Raw genomic sequence first — 26,740 nt, forward strand, 5'->3', positions numbered from 1 at the left:
AGTTAGGGAGATAAGACATTGTCATTTGGTTTTATTCTTTTCATAAATAAGTTTTGTACATCCTTTAGATACGGCCCCTTTTGTTTGTTGTTTTGGGGTCCACCCCGAAGCTATAGTTCGCTCCTTTCCTTTGTTAGAATTCAATCACTGTGAAAAAAAATCACCATCAAAATTGTACCGGTTGTGTGATGTGCTGCTTGGGGTCAGACAGGGGTGGATCACCCTTATATTATGGTCTGGCCACCCTTAGACAGGCCATAACACTAACTCAAATGAAAATTAAAACTAGACTTATAACTGGCTGTCTGGTGTCCTTACCAGTGACCTTGGGTCTGAACTGTGGGCTCCTCTTTCCAGGTGTTCGTACTGCCTGAGTGGGACCAAGATGTGCTGTCTTGCCTCTATTGGGTTTTCTGCATGTTTCTGGCTCAACATGCAAGTATCCACTTCTTGACGTTCGCTGTTGGTTGCAGCCACTTGAGGTTTTTGGGCTCATTTGGGTTCTCAACACTGGGCGACTTTGATGGGAGTGAAAGCATCCTCACAACATAAATCACCACACTACCTGCTTTTGTTTCAGATTTTTTCTTTATCCTTGTTAACATGTTTGGGTACTGGGTTTACCTGTAATGCATTTTGTGCTCCAAAAGCTGTTATTTTGTGCAGCTGTGCTCCAAAAGCTGTTAGCATGACCTTTCTTATCATTAGATTGTGCCACACCAGCACCTGAGAGAAAAGCTTTGAGTTTGATTTTGTGTTTGTGTTTTGCAGGCACTCAGGAGAATAAGTCATGATGTTTCTTGTGCTTGTCATCTTAGTATCTCAGTGCTTGTCAATCACCAGTCAACAGTGTCACCACTGTGAACAACATCCTGCGACTGTTTGAGCCAAAACCTTCGAGAAGTCCCTGCAGCCGCTTCAAAACTCATCACTGAGCTCGATCTCTCTTTTAACACATTGGAGACAATAATGAAAGATGACTTTCTTTCATATGCTGCTTTGAGGGCTTTGTTTGTGAACAACAACAGAATCAAAACCATCCATGAAGAGACATTTCACCCGCTGATTAATTTGGAGAAACTGGACTTCCACAAACCAGTTGGAGACTTTGTCTTCTGGATGGTTTCAGAACCTGATTTCTCTCCACTATTTCAATTTTGGGAAACAAATATACAACACTGGGTCCAGGAAACCTTTTCCTGCCACTGAGGAGCTTGAAGACCCTCCATTTTTGAGGAGCTTTCCTTCAGTCTGTCAGTGAAAGGGATTTTTTTTTAACCTTGAAACTGCCGTGACCCTGTCCAAAGACCAGCTGGCCGGGTCAGTCATGGATATTCACAAATACCCCATATTACTGGTGGAAAAGAAATATCGGGGGGAAATGCAAAGAGTAACAGCTGCGGTTAGCTGACGGCCATCATACCCCTTAAATCTGAACATTGATTGGTCGGGGTTTAGTAGCTCAATAGGACAGTATGTAGGCCTGCACACACCACCAACAGGGACACGTGGCGTTTGGGTTGCCCGTTCCAGCAATTCGCTACACAGAAGATAATAGCATTATGCAACTGGCCCTTTGATCAAATGATGAGAGCTGATAGTCAAATAGTGCGCCCTGACATAGCACTGACATTTCCACATGTTGTAACGAGTAGGGACAGACCACGTTTAGTGTGTCGAGAGCATAGAGCCGCTGTATCTGTGCGCACCACCATCTTGCATTTTTTGCATGTTTGGATGTGCACCGATGGTGTGCGTCCAGTGGTGTCAGCTGGTGAACCAGCTGGTCATTTAAAAACCACCTTTATGCCCCTCACCATTAATGGAGGTGCCATTTGAGCGCATTGGCATGGACCTCATTTTATCGATGAGAAAAAGAAAGTCTTTAGTTCAGCTGTTGTTAACTGATCTTGACTTTGTTGATTAAACGTTGCAAACCTGCCTTCAGTGTGTCCTGTTCAGAGGCCATTTAGTACACCACAGCACAGTGAGTTTTTTGAGCTGATGAAGTTCAGCCAAAACAGGAAACATGCAGCAGGAGACAGTAACTTGTTAAAATGTTATAAAAGGTACAATTAAAGATTTTCACCCTACAGGGTTGTCAATGATCCAAGGATAAATGTCTAATTTGGTCAAAGTTTTATAAGCCATTTCTGGAGAGACTGCAGCGGAAATGTTGTCACTTTTGGACTTTGCTACCTGCAGCTAAACATTTGCAGCTAAATCATTTATTTAAAAGCAGAAGCTGCAACTGATCGAGGGAATATTTGTCTGAAAACTTAAACTGAACTCCAAGCGTACCATTGCTCCAGCTTACCATCTTTACCTGCGTGAATCAGTTTGTTGAACAATCTAAATGATTCAGAAACTTCTGTGACATCAACTTAACTAAGGCTCATTACAAATTTCACAAAACACTGCTGAATACTTTTAATATTTTTTTATTAATTATTTTTGTTTTGTTGTTATTTTGATTTTAATAAAACAAAATAACATAAAGAATTAAATAATTTCTTTGTTTTTTTTATTTAATTTATTTTACAAGTAAATTAATAATATTAATAATAATAACAATAAAATTAGTGATGTCAGCGTTGACGTCATTAGTTAAAATGACGTTAACGCTGACAGCACTAATTTGTTGTTCCCAGAGAGCAAGCCAAACACTGGTCTAGTAAAGGACGATCTCTAGTAGTGGTGAACTACTAGTAGATTTCCGAATCTGATGTCTTTGTTTTTACATTCATCAGGTCCCAATCAACCCAAATGGCACAGAGAAATTAAAAATGCATGCCATGAAAGAGTTCAGGTCTTAGGATATTAAAAATGTCCCTGCTGATGAGACCAGTGAATGTGGGGCGACGGTGGCAAGAAAAAACTCCCTCCTGGAGGAAGAAATCTTGGGAGGACCAGGCTCTCTGGGAGGACCCTTCCTCCTGAGGGCAATACTTACCTCCAGTGTGCGATGGTGGGCTGGGACGACTGCTTTTCCTTCTCAGCATGATGACGACCTTAACTTCCTTCCTTCCTTCCATTTCCTGTTTCAGAACTGAGAATGAAGACAAAACTGGTTAACAAGGTAACAGGACATTTAAAAATTCTCTCACTTCAGGATGAGATGCTTTGCCTTCTTACGTTTCTCTTGTAAAACAGCATGTAGGCCGAGTGCTGCTGTTCCTCACAAACTGCAGATCCACTTGTGTGGAGCACCTGTGCGTCATTATAGGTGAGCCAGCGATCTGATGTAGAGTGCTGACTCTCCTCAGGATGGACAGAACTACAGATGTAGTGTCCTGAAATCACATTAAGACAAATGAATCCAACTTCTGGAAGTCAACCGATTCAAGCAAACAGTGATTTTGACTTAGTGCTTCTTAGAACATCAAAAGCTTTTGTGTGTGAGTCCTTCACTAAAAAATGTAGCAACTTTTCATTTTCTGTTTGTAACAAGTCTGTTGTTTTACCGGATTCTGTGCCTCCATAATGACTGATGACGCTGACAAGACTATAACAGCCACCACCCTGAGAAGGAACAAATCCAAAGAGTGTTAGTTTCATAAAGTCTCACATCAGTGCCATAATTAAGCGGATTTGCTGAGGCTACGTCCACACTAATGCGTTTTCGTTTGAAAACACATCGTTTTCTCTCCGCTTTGACCTCCCGTCCACACTGAGATGGCGTTTTCCTCAAGGAAAAACACAGCATCTTGAAAACGCTCTCGAAAACGCACACATTTCAAAACGGAGTTGTCCCGTCGCAGTGTGGACACTCGAAAACGCAGACTTTCTAAAACGATGACGCATTTTAGTCATGTGATGCAGTCATGTGAGCAATTAAACAAAGATAGCCGAGTGCATTATACAGCAGTTGTTTTGATTGCTCTCAACTTTGACAGCCCTAAAAAAGATTAATATCAGTTTGTACATGCTCCGGATAGCTTTTCTTCAAAAGTGAGAATTACTCACTGCGCAAAAGTGAGTAATTTTCACTCACTTTTGCGCATGCGCAGGACTGGAACGCAAGCGTTTTCGGCCGTTTCAATGCAGACGCACAACTATTTGAAAATGACTGAAAACGCTAGTGTGGACACGGAGTTTTCAAATCTATCCGGGCTAGTGTGGACGTAGCCTGAGACGTTCTGCAGTCTGTTTTTACCTGATTGGATGGCACCACCAAGTCCCTCTGCAGCCTGACGGGGTCATCCACCTTCTGAATCTTGTAGGTTTGTGTAAAGCCAAACCTCTTCAGATGCAAGATCAGAACTCTGGCAGAAAAGAAAGAAAAAAAACACAAACAAGGTAGAAAATAAGAAGAATGAGTGTCAAACACAAACAGAAGATGGGAGAAAACGACTGCTCAAGTATTGTCTCGAAAAACTGATATTTGATGCGCCACAGTTTGGAAACCTGGTCAGTCGATCAATTCTGATGTGACCTTACTCACCTTGGCAGTGTATCAAAAGACGACTTCAGTTCTGAGGCCGTCCCTCCACAATCACAGCGAAATTCTATTTCTTGTTCCTGAACAACAGCACAGAGAAAACAGGCTTTATGGTAGAAAGAAATCTCAACATATGCACACACACATACGCACAAACACTAACAAAAAAGGTGTGTTAAGATCGCTGATACGACAACTCTATTGGAATTTGTGATCTTACCTTCAAGTATGTCTCTAACATGTTTATAATAGACCTCTCTGGAACAAGGTCAAGAGACAAGCTGGTGAATTCCTCTTGCTGTGATGATTGGTGACCGCAGCTACACATTTCAGGAGTAACGTAGTTAAAGTAAAGATCAGGTAGGTGGAAAAGAGGTATATGAAAATATTGCAACCAGCTCTGCGTTTCTGAAAGACAGGCCTACCTCTTGCATGTCCTCATGTTTTCCATTTTAAAAATGTGATGGTCTTCTACTGGGCAGGCATAACTTTGGCCCAGGAGAGCTGCGTTCCTCTCCAGGTGAGGTGCGAGCCTTTTGACCTCATCGAGGAACAATGTTAGGAATTCATGAGCGTCCTGAAAGAAAAGCAGAGAGATTTAAAACAGTACATCAAAATCAGATGGTAAAGCAAAAAACGAAATGTCCAAATAGCTGACGCACTTTCTGTGCACTGCCGGTGTATTCAGGAGCTTGATTGCTGAATGCCTTCTTAAAAGCTCTTAGGTGGTGATCTTTAAGGCCATAATCTGTTGACTCATGACAGTCCCTGACATCAATGAGCCTTCTGTAGAAAGGAAAGGGTAAACAGACATTTCTGCTGTTAGATCTCTTTGTTCTTCAGGTTTTTGAAGAAAGTAGAAGGTTGACGTAGCGCACCTTAAGAGCTGAGCTTCTGGATCTGTGCTCCACAAAACCTCCTGACGCCTGATGTCTCTTATGAACTCCTCAATGTTGAGGAGGCTCTGCAGGCAGGAGTTCATGTAGCAGGTGTTTCCGATGTTTGGAAACCTGACACACACGCACAACGTTTACAGTATCAGTGTAAAAGAATTCATTTTCTCCACTTTGACAAAGTGCATGAGCTTTGGTCTTTGTGCACCACGTGTACTCACCCGAAGCAGTCTATAGTCCCAGTTTGACTTTCTATTTTTTTTCCACCGCATGCTACACTGCTCCAAAAAGGTAAAAACACAAACACAAAATTAGGAAAGATGTCAGGATGCTGAGCAGTGTATGTGCATGTATGCATGAGCTTTGAAGTTGAAACATTTTAACATATAAATAATAGACAAGACTAGAAGTAGTAAAAAAGATGGAAATACACAAGGTGGAAGAAAAACGCCAATAAAAGGGAAATAAAAGAGCTCCAACTAAACCACTGCTATAAATATCTCCAGCAGCATTAAAGAGTGGCGCATTTCTTTACCTCTGATGAGACGTAGAAGGAATTTCCTTCTCTGCCACGTTTTGTTTGTGTAATTTCTGTTTAGAAACAAGAAAACCAACATCAGTAATGGCATAAAGCAAACATACCAAGGGAGTCTCTCCATGAAAAGTGTCCAGTTAGAAAATTTGGTATCATTTCATATTATTTATCACTTTAGTGAGCTGTCAGCTCATGAAGCAGATATATAGGAATATCTTTAAATAAAATAAAAACAATTTATTCATGCTTTAAATCGAGTTTTAAAGTTTGTCCTATGAGATACAAAATCCTTCACTTGGTTCTGATCAAAATTCAGTTTTTACAGTTTTTACCTCTGTCAGTGCGCCCCAGGGTGGCTGTGGCTACAATGTAGCTTGCCATCACCAGTGTGTGAATGTGTGTGTGAATGGGTGGATGACTGGATATGTAAAGCGCTTTGGGGTCCTTAGGGACTAGTAAGGCGCTATATAAATACAGGCCATTTACCATTTACAGAAATCATCCATGAAGCTTCATTAAAAGCTTCAAAAATGCTTATTTACCATAAAAAATATTTAGAGAAACATCCTACAAGTCTCTTCGAACTTACCTTTCTGTGAAAAAAAAAAACGTTTAAACATCTTTGAACTTAATTTGAGGACATAGCTGTGTGCTAAATTGCTCTTAATTCTTCTCATTTAACTGTGATGAGTAAATGCTTGATGACTCTTTCCATAAAACATACCTTCCAGAATTTAAAAAGAAACCAGCGACACTTTTTTTGTGTCTTCACAGTATTGCTCTCTGCCTCTGCATCGCTGTCCGTTTGCTGCAGAGGACGAACAAACGTTTATTAAAAAAGTAAAGTCACTTTAAATTAACAAGTGCAATTGAAAGAGAATGTGCATTTCATATGTTTTGTGTAAAAGCAAACCGAGGAACAGCAGAGGTGTCTCCATTTTCTCTTCTTCTTTTGACCATTTTCAGTAACAGAAGCATCCGGGATGCTGATGAGGACAAAAGTGTAAATGTTATTTTTCAAAGTGGAAATTTTTTAACAAGGAGTACATGCTGGAGATTGCAAATAAAAATTAATAACTGTAATGGAACAAAATCATGTATTTTGTACATTTACACTCTACATTTTCAAACGCTAATCTCTGAATCAATATAAATTATAGACAAGACTAGAAGTAGTAAAAAAGATGTAAATACAAAACACCAATAAAAGGGAAATAAAAGAGCTCCAACTAAACCACTGCTATAAATATCTCCAGCAGCATTAAAGAGTGGCGCATTTCTTTACCTCTGATGAGACGTAGAAGGAATTTCCTTCTCTGCCACGTTTTGTTTGTGTAATTTCTGTTTAGAAACAAGAAAACCAACATCAGTAATGGCATAAAACAAAGTATATGGTATGAAAATACAAAATCCTTCATTTGGATTCAAAATTCTGTTTTTACAGAAATCATCCAAGAAGCTTCCTTAAAAGTTTCAAAAATGCTTATTTACCATAAGAAAATATTCATAGAAATGTGCTGCGAGTCTCTTCAAACTTACCTTTCTGTGAAAAAGAAGTTTAAACATCTTTGGACTTGATGTGATCGCAGCCAAAATCTCCTCAGCTTTGCAAAAGTTCAACTGAAAACAAGCAGTCAAAGGTTGTATATTTATAAACTTTCAGCATAGAATGTTCATACCCTGAACAGCAAACATCATCATTATGATATATGGGGCTAATTTGCATATTTTGGAATGTATGCTCATTTGAACTGTATGGTACTCGTCTCCAAGCAACTGCTCCAAAAACAGGTCAAGTCAAGTGGCTTTTATTGTCATTTTAACCACGTGCAGTGCAGAGGTACTGTACAGAGTGAAATGAGACAGCGTTCCTCCGAGACCCTGGTGCTATATATGACATATACGGACAAACCCAAGACTACATAAAGTGCAGTGTGCATAAATGGCAAAAATAAACAAGACAAAACAGTGCAAAACGTGACAGAACAGGACAAAACAGACACAAGACAATGGAAATGTGCAAAATGCTGAGTATTGTGCAAAAGTAACTTGGTGTCTGTATGTATATGTATGAGTGTGAGATACTGCAGATAAGTGCTTGGTAGTGACGTGTGTGAAGGTGTGCGTGTGCCAGTGCAGTCACTGAGTGTTCAGGGGTCTGACGGCTTGTGGGAAGAAACTTTTCCGTAGTTTGGTAGCGAGGGCCCGGATGTTCTGGGACCTCTTTCCAGAAGGCAGCAGGGTGAAGAGTGTGTTTGAAGGGTGTGTGGGGTCCTCCAGCAAGCGGGTGTTATAAGGAGGGGAGAGGGACTCCAATGATCTTCTCAGCTGCTCGATCCAATACGCTGCAGTTACCATACCAGACAGTGATGCAGCTACTTAGGATGCTCTCGTTAGTCCCACTGTAAAAGGTGGTGAGAATGGATGGTGGGAGATGGGCTTTCCTCAGCTTCTGCATGAAGTAGAGATGCTGCTGGGCCTTCTTGGTTATGGAGCTGGAGTTGAGGGAGCAGGAGTGGTTCTCCGCCAGGTGGACACCAAGAAATCTGGTGCTCTTGACGACCTCCACAGAGGATCCATTCATGTTAAGTGGGCAGTGATCCCACTGTGCTCTCCTGAAGTCAACAATCTCTTTTGTTTTGTCCACGTTCAGAGACAGGTTGTTGACTCTACACCTCTACAGATGGCCCGCAGTGCAACCCTTCAGCTTCCTAGTAGATGCACCTATATACAAATGTAAAGACTTAGGAGACTTACTTCTCGTCACAGAGTTGTAGCATTCACAAGATTTTCAGAAAACTTGACCTTTGAACTTGAGGTCAAGGTCACTGATATTCAAACTGACCCCAGAACTTTAGTAGATGCACCAATGGCATCAATTCAAAATCCTGCCCCTCGTTCTCAAATTATTGTCTTGACCAAGCTGAGTATACAATTATGAAACAATCATTTTCCATTTTTATTTCACTATCTGTAACTAAGACAAATAAACAGTATTTGGGACACAAGTCACTATTAAAGTGGTTAGCGAGACTCCACATCTGATAACAGGGACGTGCAGAGGGGGGGGGGGGGGGGGGGGGGCTGATGAGTGCCCAAAGTGCCCTTTTGTTGAGGCAACTTTTAAATTTTTTTTATTTATTTATTTATTTATTTTTATGTGTGTGTGCGTGCGGAGTCCTGTCTGTGCCCCTCAACAATAATATTTAACTATTAATCATAGTTTTGCTAAATAAAAGGATCTGGCTTGCATCAGTCACATGATCACATTTAACCAATGATCGCCCTCGACGGCAGAACGCGCTGGTTACGAGCCGGGAACGAGCTCACAAAGAGCACGCGCATTTTTTGCGGTCCGGAGCTGTAGGAGAAACACAAGTTAACTCAGAGACACAGACTGATGCGACAAAACCAGTAAGTAGGTGTACAGCGTACACTGTAGTGTGTAGCACACAGGAGTATTAGCTTATTACGTACACGTTGGTAAGCTGTCTTGTTGCAACTGACGAACTGAAACAAACGAGCGTGCTGTGTGTGCAACAGTGCGACAAACATTACCTGTCCTTTTATTAACTGCACAAGTAGTGCTGGTCACAGCTGCTGGCTACCTGTGTAAGGCTGTCATGGGTCTGTAGCTCTGTCACCGTTTTAGGGAACATATTTAGTTTTAAAGTAAGTTTCTGGGCATTTCCTGCCTTTCTGGAGGGATTATATTTCACTAAAAAACGATCTAATATGCATGTCCACATAATAATTATTATAATTATAATATATTAAAAAACACATGCTGTATTTTAAAGAACATACATTAAGAAGCAGATTATATTAGATTTATATTTTAAATAAGACAAAAGATTGTATCTCTACAGTTTAAAAATGTAATAAGCTTTGCCCTGCACAGAGTGGATAGTGAAACAAATGGAATCATCATAAATACATTATTTCATATTTATTACTTCCCCCTCCTCATTGCTTTATTATTGTAGCTCTAGTAATAAATAATAATGTAAGGATGCCCATAGTATATACAGTATTCTGAAGAAGGTCTAAAATGTCACTGTGTGTGCATGTGTGTGTTTTATGTATATAGATTTTTTTAAATTATTACTCATGATATAACATTGTGCAGACATGGCTGGTAAGGACATGAGGAGGAAACAGTAGGAGCTGTATGAGGCTACTAAAGGCAGGGCTATAACATTTTTCTGTCATCATTTTATTATAGATTAAGTGCAAGAGTTGTTAGGTGTGGATAATTAGATTATAGTTTATTGCAATAGCAAGTTGTGCCTTGTTCTCAGATAGACAGCAAGTGGAGAGTGATATATGAAATGATGGGAAGGAAGGGAGAAAAGAAGCAAAGAGTGATTCACAGGCAGAGCCGAGTTTATGTCACAGTTTTTCGTTGCCTTATGGTTCCAAGCGCTGTCACCAATCTTTGCATTTTGTTATTATCTCATGACACTTGTTTAATCAGCTACCATCTCTCCTGTGGACTTTTTAATGTCTACAGTCTCAGATCAACACAGCCCTGCCCTTCCCATATTAGATTCTTGATGAATGTGTGTTGTTGTTATTCAGCATGGTTCAATGTGCCCCTTTTTAACTTTGAGCACCCGCCCCTTTAAACCTCTCTGCACGTCCCTGTCTGATAACAGTATAACACACTGCTTATTTATGTAAAATTGTCATCAATAAATGTGTTCAAAACAGAAGCTACACTGGCTTTAAAAGTTTTTGTTAACTCTGACTACCTGTCTGCTCTTACCTGTTTCTTTTGCTCTCTGCTGTCTTCATCCTCCATCCAACTCTACAGCTATTGTTAGGGATGACATGATGAAACTGAAGGGTGTCTGGGCACCAAAAAAAGAAAAGAAGAGAGATTGGATTAGGCTGCAGCTGGCGTGCCATTCTCTCACTTCAGGATGAGATGCTGTGTCTTCTTACGTTTCTCTTGTAAAACAGGATGTAGGCTGAGTGTTGCTGTTCCTCACAAGCTGCAGATCCAGTTGTGTGCAGCACCTGTGCGTCATTATAGGCGAGCCAAGGATCTGATGTAGAGTGTGGACTCTCCTCAGGATGGACAGAATTACAGATGCAGCAGCTGTTTCCGATGTATGGAAACCTGACACACAAACAAAAGTTTACAGTATCAGTGTAAAATAATTAATTTTGTCCAGGTTGAGAAGGTGAGCTTTGGCCAATCCCCACACCACCACTCTGTCATTACTCCTCTGTTCTTCAAGTTACAGAAAGCCAGCTTGTAAAGGGGGACCAAATACAATCATATTGATGCAATTTGTCTAATAAACCATAAGTCACTTTTTCGTAAGACGCCAACTTAGCCATTGTCTTTAGCCACTCTTCATAGGGAAGGGGGGTTCTTTTTCCGCCAATGTCTTAGCAGGACCCGTTTGGCTGTAGTAAGAGCCAAAATAATCCATCTTTTTGTATAACTAGAAAAATCTCCATCAGAAAGTTCTGTGGTTATACCAAGTATGGACAGTTTTGGTGAGATACCAAATCTCCTTTTTAAAACACTGAAAATTACCTCCATTATATTTTCCCACCAATCCCGAAGTGCCGAACAGCTCCATAAGATATGTAAAATCAAAGCATTTTGACCATCACATCTCCAACATTCGGCCGTAGAGGCCAGGTTCCATTTATACAATTGTTGCGGTGTTCGATGCCACCTATGGATTGTCTTAAGTTGAATAAATCTACTGCCTGTTTCTTTATACATAGCATTAACATTTTGAAAACATGAATCCCATTCAACTGAAGATATGTCCAATGCCATGTCCTGGGCCCAGTAGCCCTTAACTTTAAGGAGAGGGTCAGCTGACCGTTCTTGCAATAAGTGATAAATCTTAGAGGTAATGCCTTTACCCAAGGGTGATCTTGAGAGCAGGACTTCCATAGGGCTGCCCACAGGACAACTCAAAGGGGTTCCCAGCCACTTCGATAATGAACTACAGTATGGTGTTTTGTTGCTCGCTGTTTCTGTTCTTTTCTTGGATTTTGGGTTCCCCAAAACATTTCGCTTGTATTTCCATTATTAATCTATACTATTTTCTATTCATATGCTGTCTTAATTCTTTTACACACATTCATATTCTGCACATTCAGATTTTTTGCATAATGACTGAAACTAGCACCACCGAAGGAACAATGGGCTGGGAGGTCAGTTTCTTGATCATTAATATGCAAATTGTCATGACCATTGATCAACAACCACTGATCAAAGCTCAATGATCAAAGACCATGAGTACCATTCACAGAGAGTTGGGGAATGGCTGCAATCACAGCATTGTAAGACGGCGAAAGATGTACCCTCCTCGATTCAGAGATGGTCTTTCCCTAGTGTTTTGGGGTTTAAAATAAAATTAGACGTCTTTACAGTGTAGCTTACAAAATAAACGCATTCGTAGGTTATTGGAAAAGTATTATTTGAAAAGTTACAGTATTTAAATCCCATAATAAAGGGAATATTAATGGTAAATGGTAAATGGCCTGTATTTGTATAGCGCTTTTCTAGTCCCTAAGGACCCCAAAGCGCTTTACACAACCTGTCATCCACCCATTCACACACACATTCACACACTGGTGATGGCAAGCTACATTGTAGCCACAGCCACCCTGGGGCGCACTGACAGAGGCGAGGCTGCCGGACACTGGCGCCACCGGGCCCTCTGAAGTGTCTTGCCCAAGGACACAACGACCGAGACTGTCCAAGCCGGGGCTCGAACCGGCAACCTTCCGATTACAAGGCGAACTCCCAACTCTTGAATCTGCATATAAATAAAACGCTCGTGCCCCCCCATACCCCTCGTGTCTCTGGTAAGCTACTACACAACTCCCAACGATCTTACGTATCCCCGACGGCACTTTTTACGTGTTGCGTCACGGCTGTAGGCGTGACTATCCACGTGAGCCAGTGATCTCGGCTGGTCCGCTGACAACAAACATGCGTCGTTGGCAGCCCGAGGGGATACTCTACAGCAGAGTAGCGGCGGGGGCAGTTAACCAGCTCTAAGGACACTCTCACGCTAGTAGCGACCGCTGTCCCGTTCAAAGTTTTGGGGCTTTCTGTTCGGAGAAACAATCAAACGTTTTAGCGACGCTGTGTTTGACGGTGTCCGGTTTCCTCACACTGAGGGATTGCAATGCCCTCTGACTTTATCTCCCTTTTCAGCGGGGACCTCGACCTGAATTCACCCAGATCCTTGTACTCTAAAGGTAAACATTTTTTATTCACGTTCTCTCTCGCTTGTCACTCTCATTTGCCACTTTTCGGAGTTTACATGTGCGACTGACCGCCTGCCGCGTTTGGTCTAAGGGTTTAAACAAGTGTGTGCGTGGGTGTGTTTTTTGGAGGGGTTTTTTGTGCGGTGGCTGAACTCCCTCCTTCACTCTCATTCATCTGTAAACCATCTCTAAAACGCCTGCTCAAAATAACGTGAGGTACTGAATCTCTTATAGATAATTTATAGATATTTCCTGTGTGTACTGTGTCGTGGGATTGGCCCTTGAAGCAACGTGGAATGTTTTTTCAATTATTATTATCTTTTCTCAAAACTAAAGCCCTGGGCAGCTGCATGCACACCGGTCAGACCAGTTTACCAATTCCCTGGCAGCTGAAAAACGGTGATATCTATGTTCTGGGGGTTGTTTGAATAGGCCATCAGTGACCCCCGCCCCCCGAAGCACTACATATACAGGGCACTGCCCCCAAAGCAACGCTGTAATGGGATCATGGACATGAACTGTGAGAGCCTCATGCAAGCTTTTACATAGCATAGCCTAACTTAAATGAACTTAACTAGGTGTAAATTTAGAAAAACACAAAACAAAAACAGCGTCATTTTGTAGTACCCTGTTAATTACATGAATGAGTTTATCCATACAATAGGACACACATGTGGGAGCATGCTGCTTTGCATGATACTAGTGAGAAAAGTGGAAAAAATAAGTCTCCCAAAACTGTCATATGTAGAAATATCTTTTGGAAGCGATTTCATCCAACAGGGGGTGTGCAAAGCTAATATCAGTTTTTAAGGTTAAGAATAGTATGCTACCCTTTTCTCATAGCAGTGGGTTTCAGCAAACGAATTAAGTGGGTGGCTTCATTCATGCTCGTGCGGAAACTTTGCATCATTAAGAATCTTAATTGGAAATCTGTTGCCAGTTTTAACCTGAAAGTGTGAGTCGATAATGGGAAAATAATATAATTAGTAATTTAATTTATGGGTCTTTGTAAAACACAAAACCAAAATGCCATAATTCTGTAAATCAACAACTGATTTTCCTGGCAAACGCTGCTTTTACAATGATCTTAGACTGAAAAACATGTTCTTAAATAAACATGAAGGTCGTGGTGCAGAATTCAACGCTCAACTTTACTGCGGCTGATCATGAAGAGAAACGATCATGACTCAAGATAACATGCAATAATGACACATTGCCTGAAAGTATATTTATCATCTTTCTGTAGAAACGTTTTGCAATTTGCAATAAGTTGGAGAGAAAAAGTTGAAAAGTTGAAGCATTTAGGTTGTTTTAGAATGTCGCACTTCCATTGCAACCTCTGTCCAGAATTGTGAAATGCTTCCTCTTGTTATTTCAAATTGTCATGCTGTGGTTTTGGTTTGTGTCAAACTTTGAAACTATTACCCAAATGGATGCTCACAAATTGTGTTATATCATTTCGCTGGCTCAATCACTGGAAATGTGCAGCAATGAAGACCTTCTCTGCCTTTTCTCCCTGCCCTAGCATATTTACCAGAATATTAACATCTTTTTCATCAGCTGCTTTCCTAGATTCAGGAGTCCATTAATGTAGTAAACAAGTTTAACCCAGTATTGCTTTTATTTTACCAAATATGTGTTGCACTGGCTGCTCATATTAAACAGTACTAAAGTTTAACATGGTCAAGTAATTGCTGTGAACCAATAACCCACATAGCAAGGAGGTCTGGCCTGGATCTTGTACCAAGCCGGTACTGCTGGCTGACTTCTGGCATGATATGACGTATGTCATCCAGATATGGGCCAGGCCTGGCATAGGTGGTACTGCCTATGTGATGGCATGCCACATCCGGCTCGATTGTGGTTTGGTTTATGTGGCCCAGGCCCATAGAAAACAGGTCTGGCCTGGATCTGGCATCAAGCTGGCACTTCTGACTGATTGGTGTCATGGCAGGGTGTATGTCAACCAGATGTGGGCCAGGTCTGGCAATGATGGCACTATTTATGTTCCTGTTTTCCTATTTTAGTTAAAAGACCCAAATGCCATGTTGCAATACTATACTGCTATGGTAGCCAACATTTCAAATGCAGGTTTGACAGGTTATTGAGTGTACACTTTATCCAAAACCTAGTGACGGTTTACTCATGTTTACCACCTACTGAGCGAAAGGTTAGTGGTTCAATCCCTGACTCCTCCAGTCTGCATGTCAAGAGTGTGAATGTAGTTAGGAAGCACTGAGTTTAGAGAAAGTGTGTAAATGTGGCATGTTGTATAAAGCATTTTGAGTAATCCAGGACATGAGAAAAGCGCTATGTATGAAACAGTCCATTCACTGTCTGAACAGAGTTATGTTACTTTTGCACTGTTTTGCATGTTCTGGCACATGTTGTTATTATTTGGCTTGATTAAGGTTCGCATTCGGCTGACATCTGGGGCCATAGCTGAAACTGTTATGGGCCAGCAGTGAGTCTACAACTGGCCCGTGGCTGCACACAACTTACACATGGCCCACATACTGCAAAGAATGACGGCCCTTTGGTGGCCCAGATCAGGTTTGCCAGAGGTAGTCCACACATTGGCCAGCACAGGACCACCAGTGTGTCTGCAACTGGCCTTAGGCTGGCCCATGTGTGGGCCACCTCTGGCAAACCAGATCTGGGTCACCAAAGTCCCATCATTCTTTGCGGTATGTGGACCATGTGTAAGCACATTGTGTGGGCCAGATCCGGGACATACCAATTTCGCTATGTGGCAAAGTTCAAACTGCTCTAAATACTAATTTTTAAACAATTTCTCCTGTGACATAAGAGAAAAGTGATAATAAATATAGTAAAAATATTACAGTAAAAGCAACTTTACTTCAATGCTTTTGTAAGCAGCATTGATCATTCCCAGTAATGCTCAAGGATAATAAGATAACAATTTGTTTTTGCTGTCAATTATATAATTTAACTTTTTACTCCTAACTCTAGACCGTGAACTCTTATGCACCACATAAATCAGCTAAAACTCCTTTGAGATTAAGGCCAGTGGTAACTTGTTTTTAAACCTGTTAATCGCACAATTGTGTGTCGACACCATGGTCTGTTTAGTGGAGAAGCTGGGTTTCACTGTGTTGGGTATGGTCCTGATAAGGCCCACTCTTCCACAGTTGATTTTTTTTTTTTGGAAAGAAAGCCCCAGTTATCTTTTAACTCCTTCACATCAGCTTAAGTCGTACCCCAGCCCAGAAATAAAATATACTGTCGATCAGAATTTTTTGCTGTTTTTTTTATTTTTATTTTTTATTTTTTTTATAAATAGGTAATGCTCGTCTGTAAAATGCCTTTCTCACACAAGTGGTCACAAAGAGCTGTCCCCAAGATAGAGCAAGATGAGTAAGAAAATAAATGCCATTTAAAACAATAGAAAAGCTGCATTAAACAGCAAAACATGATGAGGAACATATTTTTAGCTTGCTGTTGCGACAGAGAATGTAAAGTAAATCCAATAAACAATAGCACTCAAGACAAGACTGTTTGCTATCTTTTACTGATGGACTGTAAGTTAATGCATGTAATAAAATGTCTCTCCACCAGTTTCACATTAAGTTGAAGAATGTTATGGGTTCTGCACTATCTATCCCAGTTAACAATTGTACGACCCTCAGATCTCGACATAGTTTTTTTCTCTCTCTTTTTTTTTTTCTATTGACACGACCAAAGCCTGGTCAATCATTACCTTGCTGGTTGCACTGTGTATAAACCTGGGCTTAAATAGCACTCTATTAATATTGACTCTGCTGTGTTAAGCAAACTTAGCGGCATGCTCTTAGAAATATTTGACTCCCTTGAAAGCTCGTTGAGATCTGATGACGAAAGAAACAATATCATAGAGGGGAACCGTCTGAAAAAGAGCAGTGCATTAAGAGTTGGCGCTTTACTCTGAATGTTTCTGACGCAGACACGTCGCCATCTGTGGACTCTAATAAACTCCTGTATTTGGAGATGTAAATAAACTCATGAGTCAGTGGTCTTGGGAACTTAAGCTCATTGTGAACACGGTGAAACGCACAGTAAGGTAACTCACAATCTTCATCTTTTTTAACATCAACCCAGACCTGTTCAACGTACTTTAAACCATCGCCCTTGTAGATATATATTTGTGTGTCAAGTTTGCCTGGTGTCATAATAAGATCACACATGACACCATACCAGCAATATGTTGATTACATGACATGGATTTCCTCCTCAGCTTTACAATATTCAACACAGCTTTGTGAGCACAATTTGCATTGCGTGCAATGAGTCCTGTGAAATGGGGAATGTCTACAAACTGCTTACTGGTAAAATCTCTTCACTTTTCGCTCATACCCCTCTTCCTCTGCCATTTATAAGTGCCTATCATAACTGTTTTCTATATCGGGCCTGCTGTATAATGTCCAGACTGACTCTGTCTCAAAGGACCTTAACATTTATTTTGACTGAAGGCCATTGAAGCTCCATTATGGCTCCTTGCCCCACAAAATTACTACTCCTGTAGTTATACTCTCTCTGAGGCCCAGCCATGTTGACAGAGCTAGTGGTGGTTTTTGTTTGTCTTTTGTGGCCTGGAAGTGTTTTATGATATTAATTGTTATGAACAAAGCTACATGCAGCTGGCAACTTGACTAATCTAAGGAAGAAGTAGATCAGAGTCGACTAGCGAAAGTGGAATGCAGACAGACGGGCATCTGGACTAATGGCATGTTCGGTCTTCTATCCCCCAGTGTCTCTGTTTAAACATGACATGGCTGTGCAACTGTTACTTTCTGCACATACTACCAAAGTAGCTGTAGTCTTGCTTTTAAAATAGAAGAAATGTAACACTATTATTAAAGTTGAGATCTGTTTTGTCTGGAGTAGTGAGCTGTTTAAGAGTTAGGGGAGATGGAGAACATTTAGTTTTTATGATCATCTTCAAGTAAAATACAATCTCCTATTGTAATATAAATCACAAATGCCAGTGCTCGATGCATTCATCTTCAGGGTTAACTGTTAATGAGCTCATTCACTGCTCCTAAAAAGCCATAAAGTAATTCAGATTACTCACATCTAAATGCGGCCCAAGTGTTCTCACTTACCTTCTTTGAAATCTCTTTGATCAATCATTAACACTAACCAAACTTCAATAAAAAGTCTAATCAGTGTCCGGTCAAAATATCGCCTCTTCTGGTATTTACTGCACACTGGTGACTTTGTTTTGGCTGCGGAAAATCAATATATGAGCTTTTTAACCAATCAGAGCACTTGAAGTTTATACTAAAGTGTCTTCTTGTGTGTGTGTGTGTGTGTGTGTGAGAGAGATTGTTGAGGTCAACTATTGAACTACTTTTTGCTATACGTATAGATCTCCAAAATCTCCTTTGTTGTATTGCAGTGAACACAAAAGCCGTGTTGAGATTTAATGCTTAAAAAAAAAAGAGAAATATTTTACAAAAACGAGCACGTTTGTAATAATTAGCACTAGTATCACATTTGTGTCATACATATATAAAAAAATGTGTGTTCCCAAAGTTACAAATACCTTTTGTAGACATTGAAAAGTGTTCGTTTTTGAAACTTCAATTCGACAGCTTTGCGCGCACCTTTATAGATTTTACGACGTGTAATGAAGTTGCCGAAATCACGGAACTTATAAAGTATTATACGCGTCTTTTAAAGTTTTTCCGTTCTGCCAGAAACTGGCCTTTAATAAGTAATCAAGTAAAGATTCTTTGTCTCCTTGGCCTATTTTAGGTGAGCAGGTTAATTGTGTTCATGAATTGTTGCTCTCAGCAAGGAGATTATCTGCCAGACAGGTGTTGCTGTGCAGCAGGATAGCTCTGAGAAAAAAATACAGTAGTGGGTTACGAAGCGGAGCATTGCATTGTATTTGCCCCACTTAATTTTGTGTCCGTTACCATGTTTCAAAGAGTCCTGTCCACAGTACTGTCTGGTTTACCGCAGTTCAGGATTTCCAATGCAAAATAACAGGAATAGGACTCGAGCATAGCGCCTGAACGCTTCTGCTTGCACAGATCTTGGAGAATATTTCTCAACACTATTCTGTGAAAAGCCCAAAGCACCTGTGACATCTTACAGCCTGCCCTTGCGTTTCTGGCCCAAGGAAGATGATTCTGAACTAAGACATTAAATATTGAGTGCGGTGAATCTTGGCTTGCCGCACTCTTTCCATTGGCAGGTGACATGCGGCAGTTTAAGGTGTCAGAAACTCATAACTAGGCTGTAAGCGCAGTGTGTGTTATATTCTGGTTCAAAGTAAGAGGCTGTTAAATTGAATTCACACATTTATTCATTTATTTTTCTTTCTTTCCTGTTATTTCTAAATAAAAGCAAATGTACATGCAAGTTCCTATCAAGCCAGTCTGTGTTTGTGTATAAATACATAGTGGTCAGTTTACAATAATTAACAAATAATAAAATGATAAGACTTTATTGTCTAATTGTTAGACAAATAGCAACCCAAAACGTGTTTACTTTAGAGTATGGTGTTTTAAATGTATGCTGAAATCAGAAACCCGAACACGTACTTTGGGTAATCCGATATACTAACCTTACAACAAACCCCTTCTCCGTGGAGCTTATCATATTCCGTTTTTATTGAGACAGTGCCAGAGAGCTGTGGATTGAAATGGTCTTTAAGGATCGCTCTCCAAAGTGGTTTGATTGTCCTGCAGCAGTCGTCTTGCTGCGTTGTTGTTCTGACCACTGTTACTGCACCATGTTGGTTAAGTGAATGATGCTTTTATTAGTTAGCTGCATTTAGCATTTATCATTCCATCAGTTTTCATCTAATGCAATACCAGTTGGCAGTGAGACATTAAACGTAGTGCTATTGAAACATGATAACATGCACAAAGGACCTGTTGACTAACTTCATGTATGTGTTCACACATGGTTGCTGGCACGTATATTTAGGGTTGGGCTTTTTCTTTCAGGCAGTTTCACACAGTACATAGTAGTATCTTGTGTTGTTCTAAGCCCCTATGGATTTCTACATTTTAACCAAAGCTGCATAAATACATCAAATTGAAATTGCCACCTTCCCCCCCCCTTTTGTCCTTCATGCTGTTTGGGCTTGATTGAGACTGCACATGTGGCTCTCTTTTGAGACTTTGAACTGCATCCATGGTTTTATTTTCCTGCAGATCCAGAGCCAGAGCTAAGGCAATTTTCCTTCAGTGCTGAGTCAGTTTAATCACATCTGTAGCCGTTTGTTAATATCCTGGCACAAAATGAAATGAAAGGTGAATCTGAGGCTGTGTTAAGGTCTGCAAGCCAGTTCAAGTAGAAGAAACGTTACTTGGTTATGAACATATGATATATTCTCTTAGCTTTTTATAGCTTTTTTTCTTTCTTTTTTCCCCTCCCCGGCAGGTACAGAATAGCTGCTGTCATCTAGCTTCAAAATCCTGTTGTAGGTTTGTTAAGCCTGTAAGGGATTTTTTTTCTCCCTCTTACTTTTGACACATTTTGTCACAGATCTGAGTTTCCTCACACAAAAAGGTATTTCATAACATTCAGTAATGACGAATTCTTTGTCACAAAGTGCTCAAGTGATCCACCTCGCAAGCCAGCAGTTGTGGTATGCCAGTATCCTGAGTATCCTGAGTCATCTGGCTTCCCCAGCAGACCGGCAGGTAATTTGTGCTGGAATGAACTGGAGCATTGATGTCCTCCTGTATCCTGTCATTGATTGTATCCTTGCTTGTTCTTGTTGTTGTGCACTCTCACTTGGCCCACATTCACTCCAGCGAAGCCAAGAATATACCTTTTACGCCACACAGATGCATGCGCAGGGTTTAAAGTAGCGTCTGCACAAACACAACAAGTTGGAGTGCATGCAAACATCTGCACGGAGACTCGTCTTCACCCTCTGATAACACTGTTTGCATTAGACAAGAACCCTGACCAAAAGTATCAGCTTTTTCCCCCCTTCTCCTGCCTGGCAACCACCAGTTGTGAACGCCTGCTGTGAAATCAATTGCTATAGTCCCAGTCTCGCAGGCCTAAAGACCACAAGGGAAAAATCTGTCTTTGGTTTGGTCACACTTTTTCAAGTTTCACTACCACTTAGTGGTTAGTTAGCAAGTGTTTGCTGTAGTGCATTGACTTTGTCTGCAATGTGCTGTCAATCAAAGCAATCAGAAGGAGGTTTTTGATGTAGCAACCTCTTTGTCGTTTGTTGCTAGGTGAAACTGTTACCAGTCTTCAGGAAACCCTTGCTTACTGGTTGGGGCATACACATTTTTCCCTAGACACTGATGGGTCTCCAGACCTGTGTGACCTTACCAAACAGTTTTTCATTTTGTACTCTGACATTGAAAACATTTTTTAAACTTTGGCATTATTTTTATTTTGTCTGGTTTACCGCAGCAATTTTGCCCTCAGCTTTAAACCCCACATTGTTCCACAAAATTCAAAGAGTTAAAGATGTGCTTTACCTTTTATTGAGTTTTTTTTAAACTAAATCTGATTATAAAAGTATAATGATGGTATTGTATAGACGTTGCCTGATGCAAAATAAACCTGTACTTAGGTTGGATAATCATTAATCGTGTCAGTTTTTTATGATAACATCAAATCTTAAATATCTAGAGCGTGACATCTGGTCACAAGGCTGCTAACTGCATTTTTTTTCAAAGCATTCGGTAGCTATTTAAGTCACTGCTTATCTGCTTGATTGCATTATGGTCTTTTTAACCTTGAGGTGCCCTGCCATAGTTTCTTGTTAAATCAAAGGTCAGGTTCATTTATTAGTTTGGCACAGTTTTTTTGTTTTGTTTTGTTTCTTTGTTTTTTGATGAGTCAAATACCAGTTCATTAGAAGAAAAAAACTGTTCATTTCTCACCATATCAACAAGCCACAGCTTGCTTGAACAATGAGCAACAGAAATATGAGTCTGCATCTTTTTTCTCCTCTTCAGTGAGTGAAGGTGCAGACTTAAGTGTGCAGTCTGACGTAAACCTGTTTGAGCACGTGGGGCAGAGTAGTAAGCATGCTATTTGGGAGGAATTTTTGCCTTAGGTGTCAACAGAAATTACATAAAGAGGGCTTCTAGATCAAAAGCTGTTGTTGGGTGCCAATCTTTGCATGTCCAGGCAACTAGACTAACATGCAGACTTCAAATTTCAACACAAGTTCCAATATTCCAATATCACCCCTTGTTTTTGTTTTTCAGTTAGTGGCCTAAACCCTGCCAGAGCAAACTGCATTTTGCGATAGAGGAGTTTGATTAGTCTTTGCCATTCTGTTGTGACTTTTGCCTGACAACTCATTCTCAATCCTTATTCGGAAGTAAATCTTCCTATATAAGTGGTAAAGTTATAGGCTTAGTCTACAGGCTGTCTCACAACAGTTTGTCAATAGAAATCTTGAAAATATTACAAAGAAGTGAAATCTACAACACAAGGATAAAAATTCAAAGCAGTTATTGTTCTGAAAAACATTGGTATTAGGAGCTAGTCCTACATTCTGGACTTTTTCAGTGTAGATTTAGTGCACCTCAAGACCTTCCCAGTGAACTTTAAATGTTGTCTCAGTGCCAGATTTTTTTTTTTTAAATGTTTATTTCCCCCTTCTTATCATTAGAGTCAACAGCTTTCATCAGAAATCAGCCCACAGAGTTTCCAAAACTAGACCTTTGTGATACTACAAGCTATTTTTGCGTAATGTTATATACTGACGTGCAGTGGCTAATGGAGATTTATTCGCATCTTTGAATCATTATCTCCATCATTTGCTCACAGATGCTGATTTTATGATGTGCATACATACTTTATATTAATTATGAAATGAGTTGTTGCATTAAAAAGTCTCAGGGTAGTCCAGGATAGTATTATATTAAAAAGACTCGGAAGGTCTTGCTGATAGTGACTGTTCCAGTCTAAGAAGCTAGGGTGCTGTCCCCCCCCCCCTTTTTTTTAAACACCCTTGTAGGGCTGTTCGATATAACAATTTATATCGGATGATGATATAAAAACATCTATTGTTTCATTTTACGCTAACGTTTGTTTCGTGGTGTCGCAAAATAAACTGTTTACGGTAATATTTTTTCATCGTTTTGATGGTCACTGTATTAATTTCTTAAAGTTCTCTCTTTCTCTTACATTTAATATAACCACACTACAGATGGACAAGTGCCTGTTTTTATGCGTTGTCGTTAGCAACAACGACGGTAAAACCATCGCGTGTCCGCTTGTTTATTTTCCAAATAAACCTTTCACAACAAAGCTCAAGATCCTGTTGAGACTTTTCAAAATAAACTGAATCGCGTGAAAGAGCAGATTATTTACGGATGAGAAGCAAAAAAGAGCCGTCAGGTGCTAAAAAATAAACCTTAGACTAAAGCGTTAGAACAGGCTTTTCCCCGCAGCACGCCGTGTAATAAATATTTCCAAAGAAAACGGCGGCCCTTACAACTTATGTCTAAAAATGTATAGTTTCATACATCGTCAGAAATCCCTGTTTTACCACATCGTGTGTGTGTGTGTGTGTGTGTGTGTGTGTGTGTGTGTGTGTGTGTGTGTGTGTGTGTGTGTGTGTGTGTGTGTGTGTGTGTGTGTGTGTGTGTGTGTGTGTGTGTGTGTGTCTTCTGATTCACTGGAAATGGGGACTTGGAAAACTTCTCATCAGCAGTTAGACATGAATTCGCTGGAAATTTTATGGTTTGATCTTTTTTTTTCTTCTTTTTTTTAAAGTAATTATTTTCTGCGACATTGCAGATAAAACACGTTTTTCTTTTTTTTTCTTTTTTTTTTTTGATGGGTGAAAAAAAAGAGGTTGATATACAGACATGCAGTTTCTACAGGAGTATATACCATCACTCTCTGATAAGTTTACTTCGTATGTTACAGCCGGCTCATAAAGAATATGAATAAAATTTCATTTCCAGCATTTTCTCGGCTAGTGTTTGCACTTTTAGTATTTTAATTCAGGTGATGGCACATGGGCCACACACTTAGGTTGCAAAGGGGTGCATATGTGATATGTAAAATCGAGTACTCAGCAATGTAATCTGCCTTTGTAAACTTTTATGAGCGAATGGGCTGTTCTAAAGAGCACACTGAATTTGAGCATGGTACTGAAATAGGATGCCACCATTGAAATAAGTCAGTTTGTGAAATCTATTCCCTCGTAGGTAGTCCACGATGAACCACAATGTAAGTGATTGCAAACCATGGCAACTCGGCCACCAAGTGGTAAACCACTAAAGTTAAGAGTGAGGTCTCCTGGTCGTAAGGCCCATGGTGCATAAAAACCACCAGCGTTCGGCTCACTTAATAACTGCAGAGCTCCAAACCTCCTCTGACATTAACACAAACAGAAAGGTATTCTGTTGATGTAATCTGCATGTGGTACCCTGATTTTGTCCATATAATGTAAATTCTTCATGCCGTCAGTAAGAAAAGATTCTGGACTGCTTTGTCAGTTGAAAACATTTACTTATTTATTTGGAAACGCAGGACAATCAAAACGTGTGCATGTATTAGTAGATGTAAATATACACGTTTTATGTGTAAAATTGCCACAGTGTGTCTGTTTGGCTCTCAAGTGGCGCCATCATGATGATGCACTGGTATTGAAGATTAATCTTTTTAAGAGTCTTTTTGTTTTCCTTCAATAGATAACGCTCCAAGTTTTTCAGAAAATTTAAACATCCTCGATGACCACCACATACGTGAGTAAAATGTGAATTTCACTCATTTAGTGGTTGCTGGAGGTCGCAAGGATTGTGCGTTGCCATGAGGTTGTTGACCGGTCTCTAGGCCAGTGTAACAGGCCTTTCAGCAAAGTCATGGTGTCTTTGAGTCTGCCGACCAATCACAGGCTGTGCAGGCTGGTCTCAGTGACACTGCACAAAGTAATGGTTAATATTTGCACATTTGGTTAGAATTGAAATTCACCCACACTGTCCCAACTGTGAGGCATCTACACAGACATAGATATGTTGTGTCGGTTGTCCCTGATCATGTAAATATTTATAGATTCATATGACATTACTGCAACCAAGGTTGCAAGGTTATCAGAATCCCTAATCTCACATTCTATAATTGACTTGTTTAAAAACAAGGTGTGACAAGGTTTAGGTTAAATGTGGCAAACACAATGGTAAGAATCTTATATTGTGACAGCCTTGCTTTCAAAGCTGACCATGCTGTATTTGCCAGCCTTTGTGTAAGCCGTCCACTGCAAATAGTTTGAATTCCACTGCTTTTTGAAGTCAAGCTTTCAGGTTAAGTTGAATGACCATTTTGTCTTTTGGGGCCACTGGTAAGCACAGAGCTAAAGGTAGATGGGTTTAAGAGCATTAAATTCAGTCAGATTGTCACTATTTTCTTTTCCAGTAGTATCTGCTGACAGTAAAACAGACTCCATTGTGGTACTGTTTAGATAATAAATATGATAATTGACCTACCTTGCTTTCAAAGATGACTTGTGGATGTGTGGTTTGGCCCTCATAGAGTCTCAGCGGGCATTTTTTTTTTGATGACGCATGGAAGTTGTTCCTGGTTGCTTCAGGATTAGCTGGGATAAAAGGGCTACATGCCACAAATGCTGAACCTGGTGTGACACAAATAACTTGACCCGCTCCAAGGCTTCACTGACTTTTACGTTGTTAGATCGCTGTGTGGAAAGAACAGTCTGTAAGATTTTTTTTTTCTTTTCAAAAACGTGACAAGGACGAGGTGATGGTCAAAATAGAAAATGTTGACATAACTCAAGTGAATACATTGTTTATTTCAGATGCATCTAATTAAAAACACACATTCTAAATTTGTACTCGGATTGTTTTTCCTTTTTAGGCCAACTTTTCCAATATACACTGAAACAAAAGTTGGGGAATTTACATTTCTATTGAGAGGAAAGATGAAACTTTGTCTTTTTAAGTATTTGGGTAAAAACAGTGTTTTTTAAGAGTTAGATGGGCACAAAATAGTTACCGTTAAAGTGAGAAAAGTTGGTTTATGTTCCATGTATTCTCATGCAAACTCAGGTAAGTGTGAAAGCGTTTTTACATATGTCACTGTACACTTCGCACTTTACACGTATTATGCAGCTTTGTGAAAAACTTAGTGCACCTTGTGATTCCGTAGCTTTAAGATCCACCTTTAGCAACAATAACATAAAGCAATCATTTTCTGGAAGATTGCCAGTCTTTCATGTCACTATGTCTGAATTTTGGCGCACTTATTTTTGCAACTTAAATTCGTTGAGGTTTGTTTACTTTCGTTTTCCCCGGTCCTTGTCAGGTCCTGGCACAGTATTTTGTTGTGGTTCAGGTCTGGACTTTGGATGGACCACATTGATTATTTCCATTTTCTGTCATTCTGTTGCAGATTTGCTGCTGTGCATGGGATCATTGTCCTGTTGCATAACCCGTTTTCTGCCTCACATTTAACTCTAGAATACTTTAGTATACAGAAGAGTTTGTGGTTGACTGCAAGTTCTGCCAAGCCCAAATCATCAGCCTCCACCACCGTGCTTGACAGTTGGTATGAGGTGTTTGTTCTGATATATTGTTTGTTTTTCACCAAACATGGAGCTGTGCATTATGGCCAAAAAGCTCCTCTTCAGTTTCATGTGTTCAAAGAATG

At 40.1% G+C, this 26,740-nt stretch overlaps 2 protein-coding genes and 1 long non-coding RNA gene across 6 annotated transcripts in view; 1 reads left to right on the plus strand and 2 right to left on the minus strand.

Annotated features, from left to right (window-relative positions):
- Positions 1-1,454: 1,454 nt before the first annotated feature.
- On the minus strand, positions 1,455-5,993 carry LOC113029065 (ubiquitin carboxyl-terminal hydrolase 37-like). The gene is made up of 11 exons (XM_080304086.1): positions 5,977-5,993; positions 5,320-5,451; positions 5,104-5,227; positions 4,867-5,018; positions 4,662-4,761; positions 4,445-4,521; positions 4,157-4,265; positions 3,465-3,522; positions 3,136-3,293; positions 2,954-3,038; positions 1,455-1,540 (listed from the first exon to the last, which is right to left on the minus strand). The coding sequence occupies exons 1-11, from the start codon at positions 5,991-5,993 to the stop codon at positions 1,455-1,457; spliced, it is 1,098 nt and encodes a 365-aa protein (XP_080160212.1).
- A 1,415-nt stretch (positions 5,994-7,408) lies between these two features.
- Positions 7,409-10,992, minus strand: LOC145429799 (uncharacterized). The gene is made up of 3 exons (XR_013910135.1): positions 10,817-10,992; positions 10,638-10,722; positions 7,409-7,489 (listed from the first exon to the last, which is right to left on the minus strand). It is a non-coding gene; the product is annotated as an uncharacterized LOC145429799 (long non-coding RNA).
- Positions 10,993-12,791: 1,799 nt separating this feature from the next.
- The window catches only part of nfat5b (nuclear factor of activated T cells 5b), a 38,284-nt gene continuing 24,335 nt past the window's right edge, over positions 12,792-26,740 (plus strand). For all 4 annotated transcript variants that reach the window (XM_026168178.2, XM_026168186.2, XM_026168194.2 and 1 more), the window contains exon 1: positions 12,792-13,111. In XM_026168178.2, coding sequence (XP_026023963.1) covers positions 13,039-13,111 — 73 coding nt within the window. In that variant the 5' untranslated portion in view covers positions 12,792-13,038. The remainder of the gene's footprint in view (positions 13,112-26,740) is intronic.

Source organism: Astatotilapia calliptera, chromosome 1 (assembly GCF_964374335.1).
Source record: "Astatotilapia calliptera chromosome 1, fAstCal68.1, whole genome shotgun sequence".
Lineage (NCBI taxonomy): Eukaryota > Metazoa > Chordata > Actinopteri > Cichliformes > Cichlidae > Astatotilapia > Astatotilapia calliptera.

Bases quoted from the DNA above. Each gene is read 5' to 3' on its own strand.
- LOC113029065 (XM_080304086.1), bottom strand. The intron at 5,019-5,103 runs GTGCGTCAGCTA...CTTTTCTTTCAG, and splicing joins ACACCGGCAGTGCACAGAAA to GACGCTCATGAATTCCTAAC. The intron at 4,522-4,661 runs GTAAGATCACAA...GCTGTTGTTCAG, and splicing joins TGTTAGAGACATACTTGAAG to GAACAAGAAATAGAATTTCG.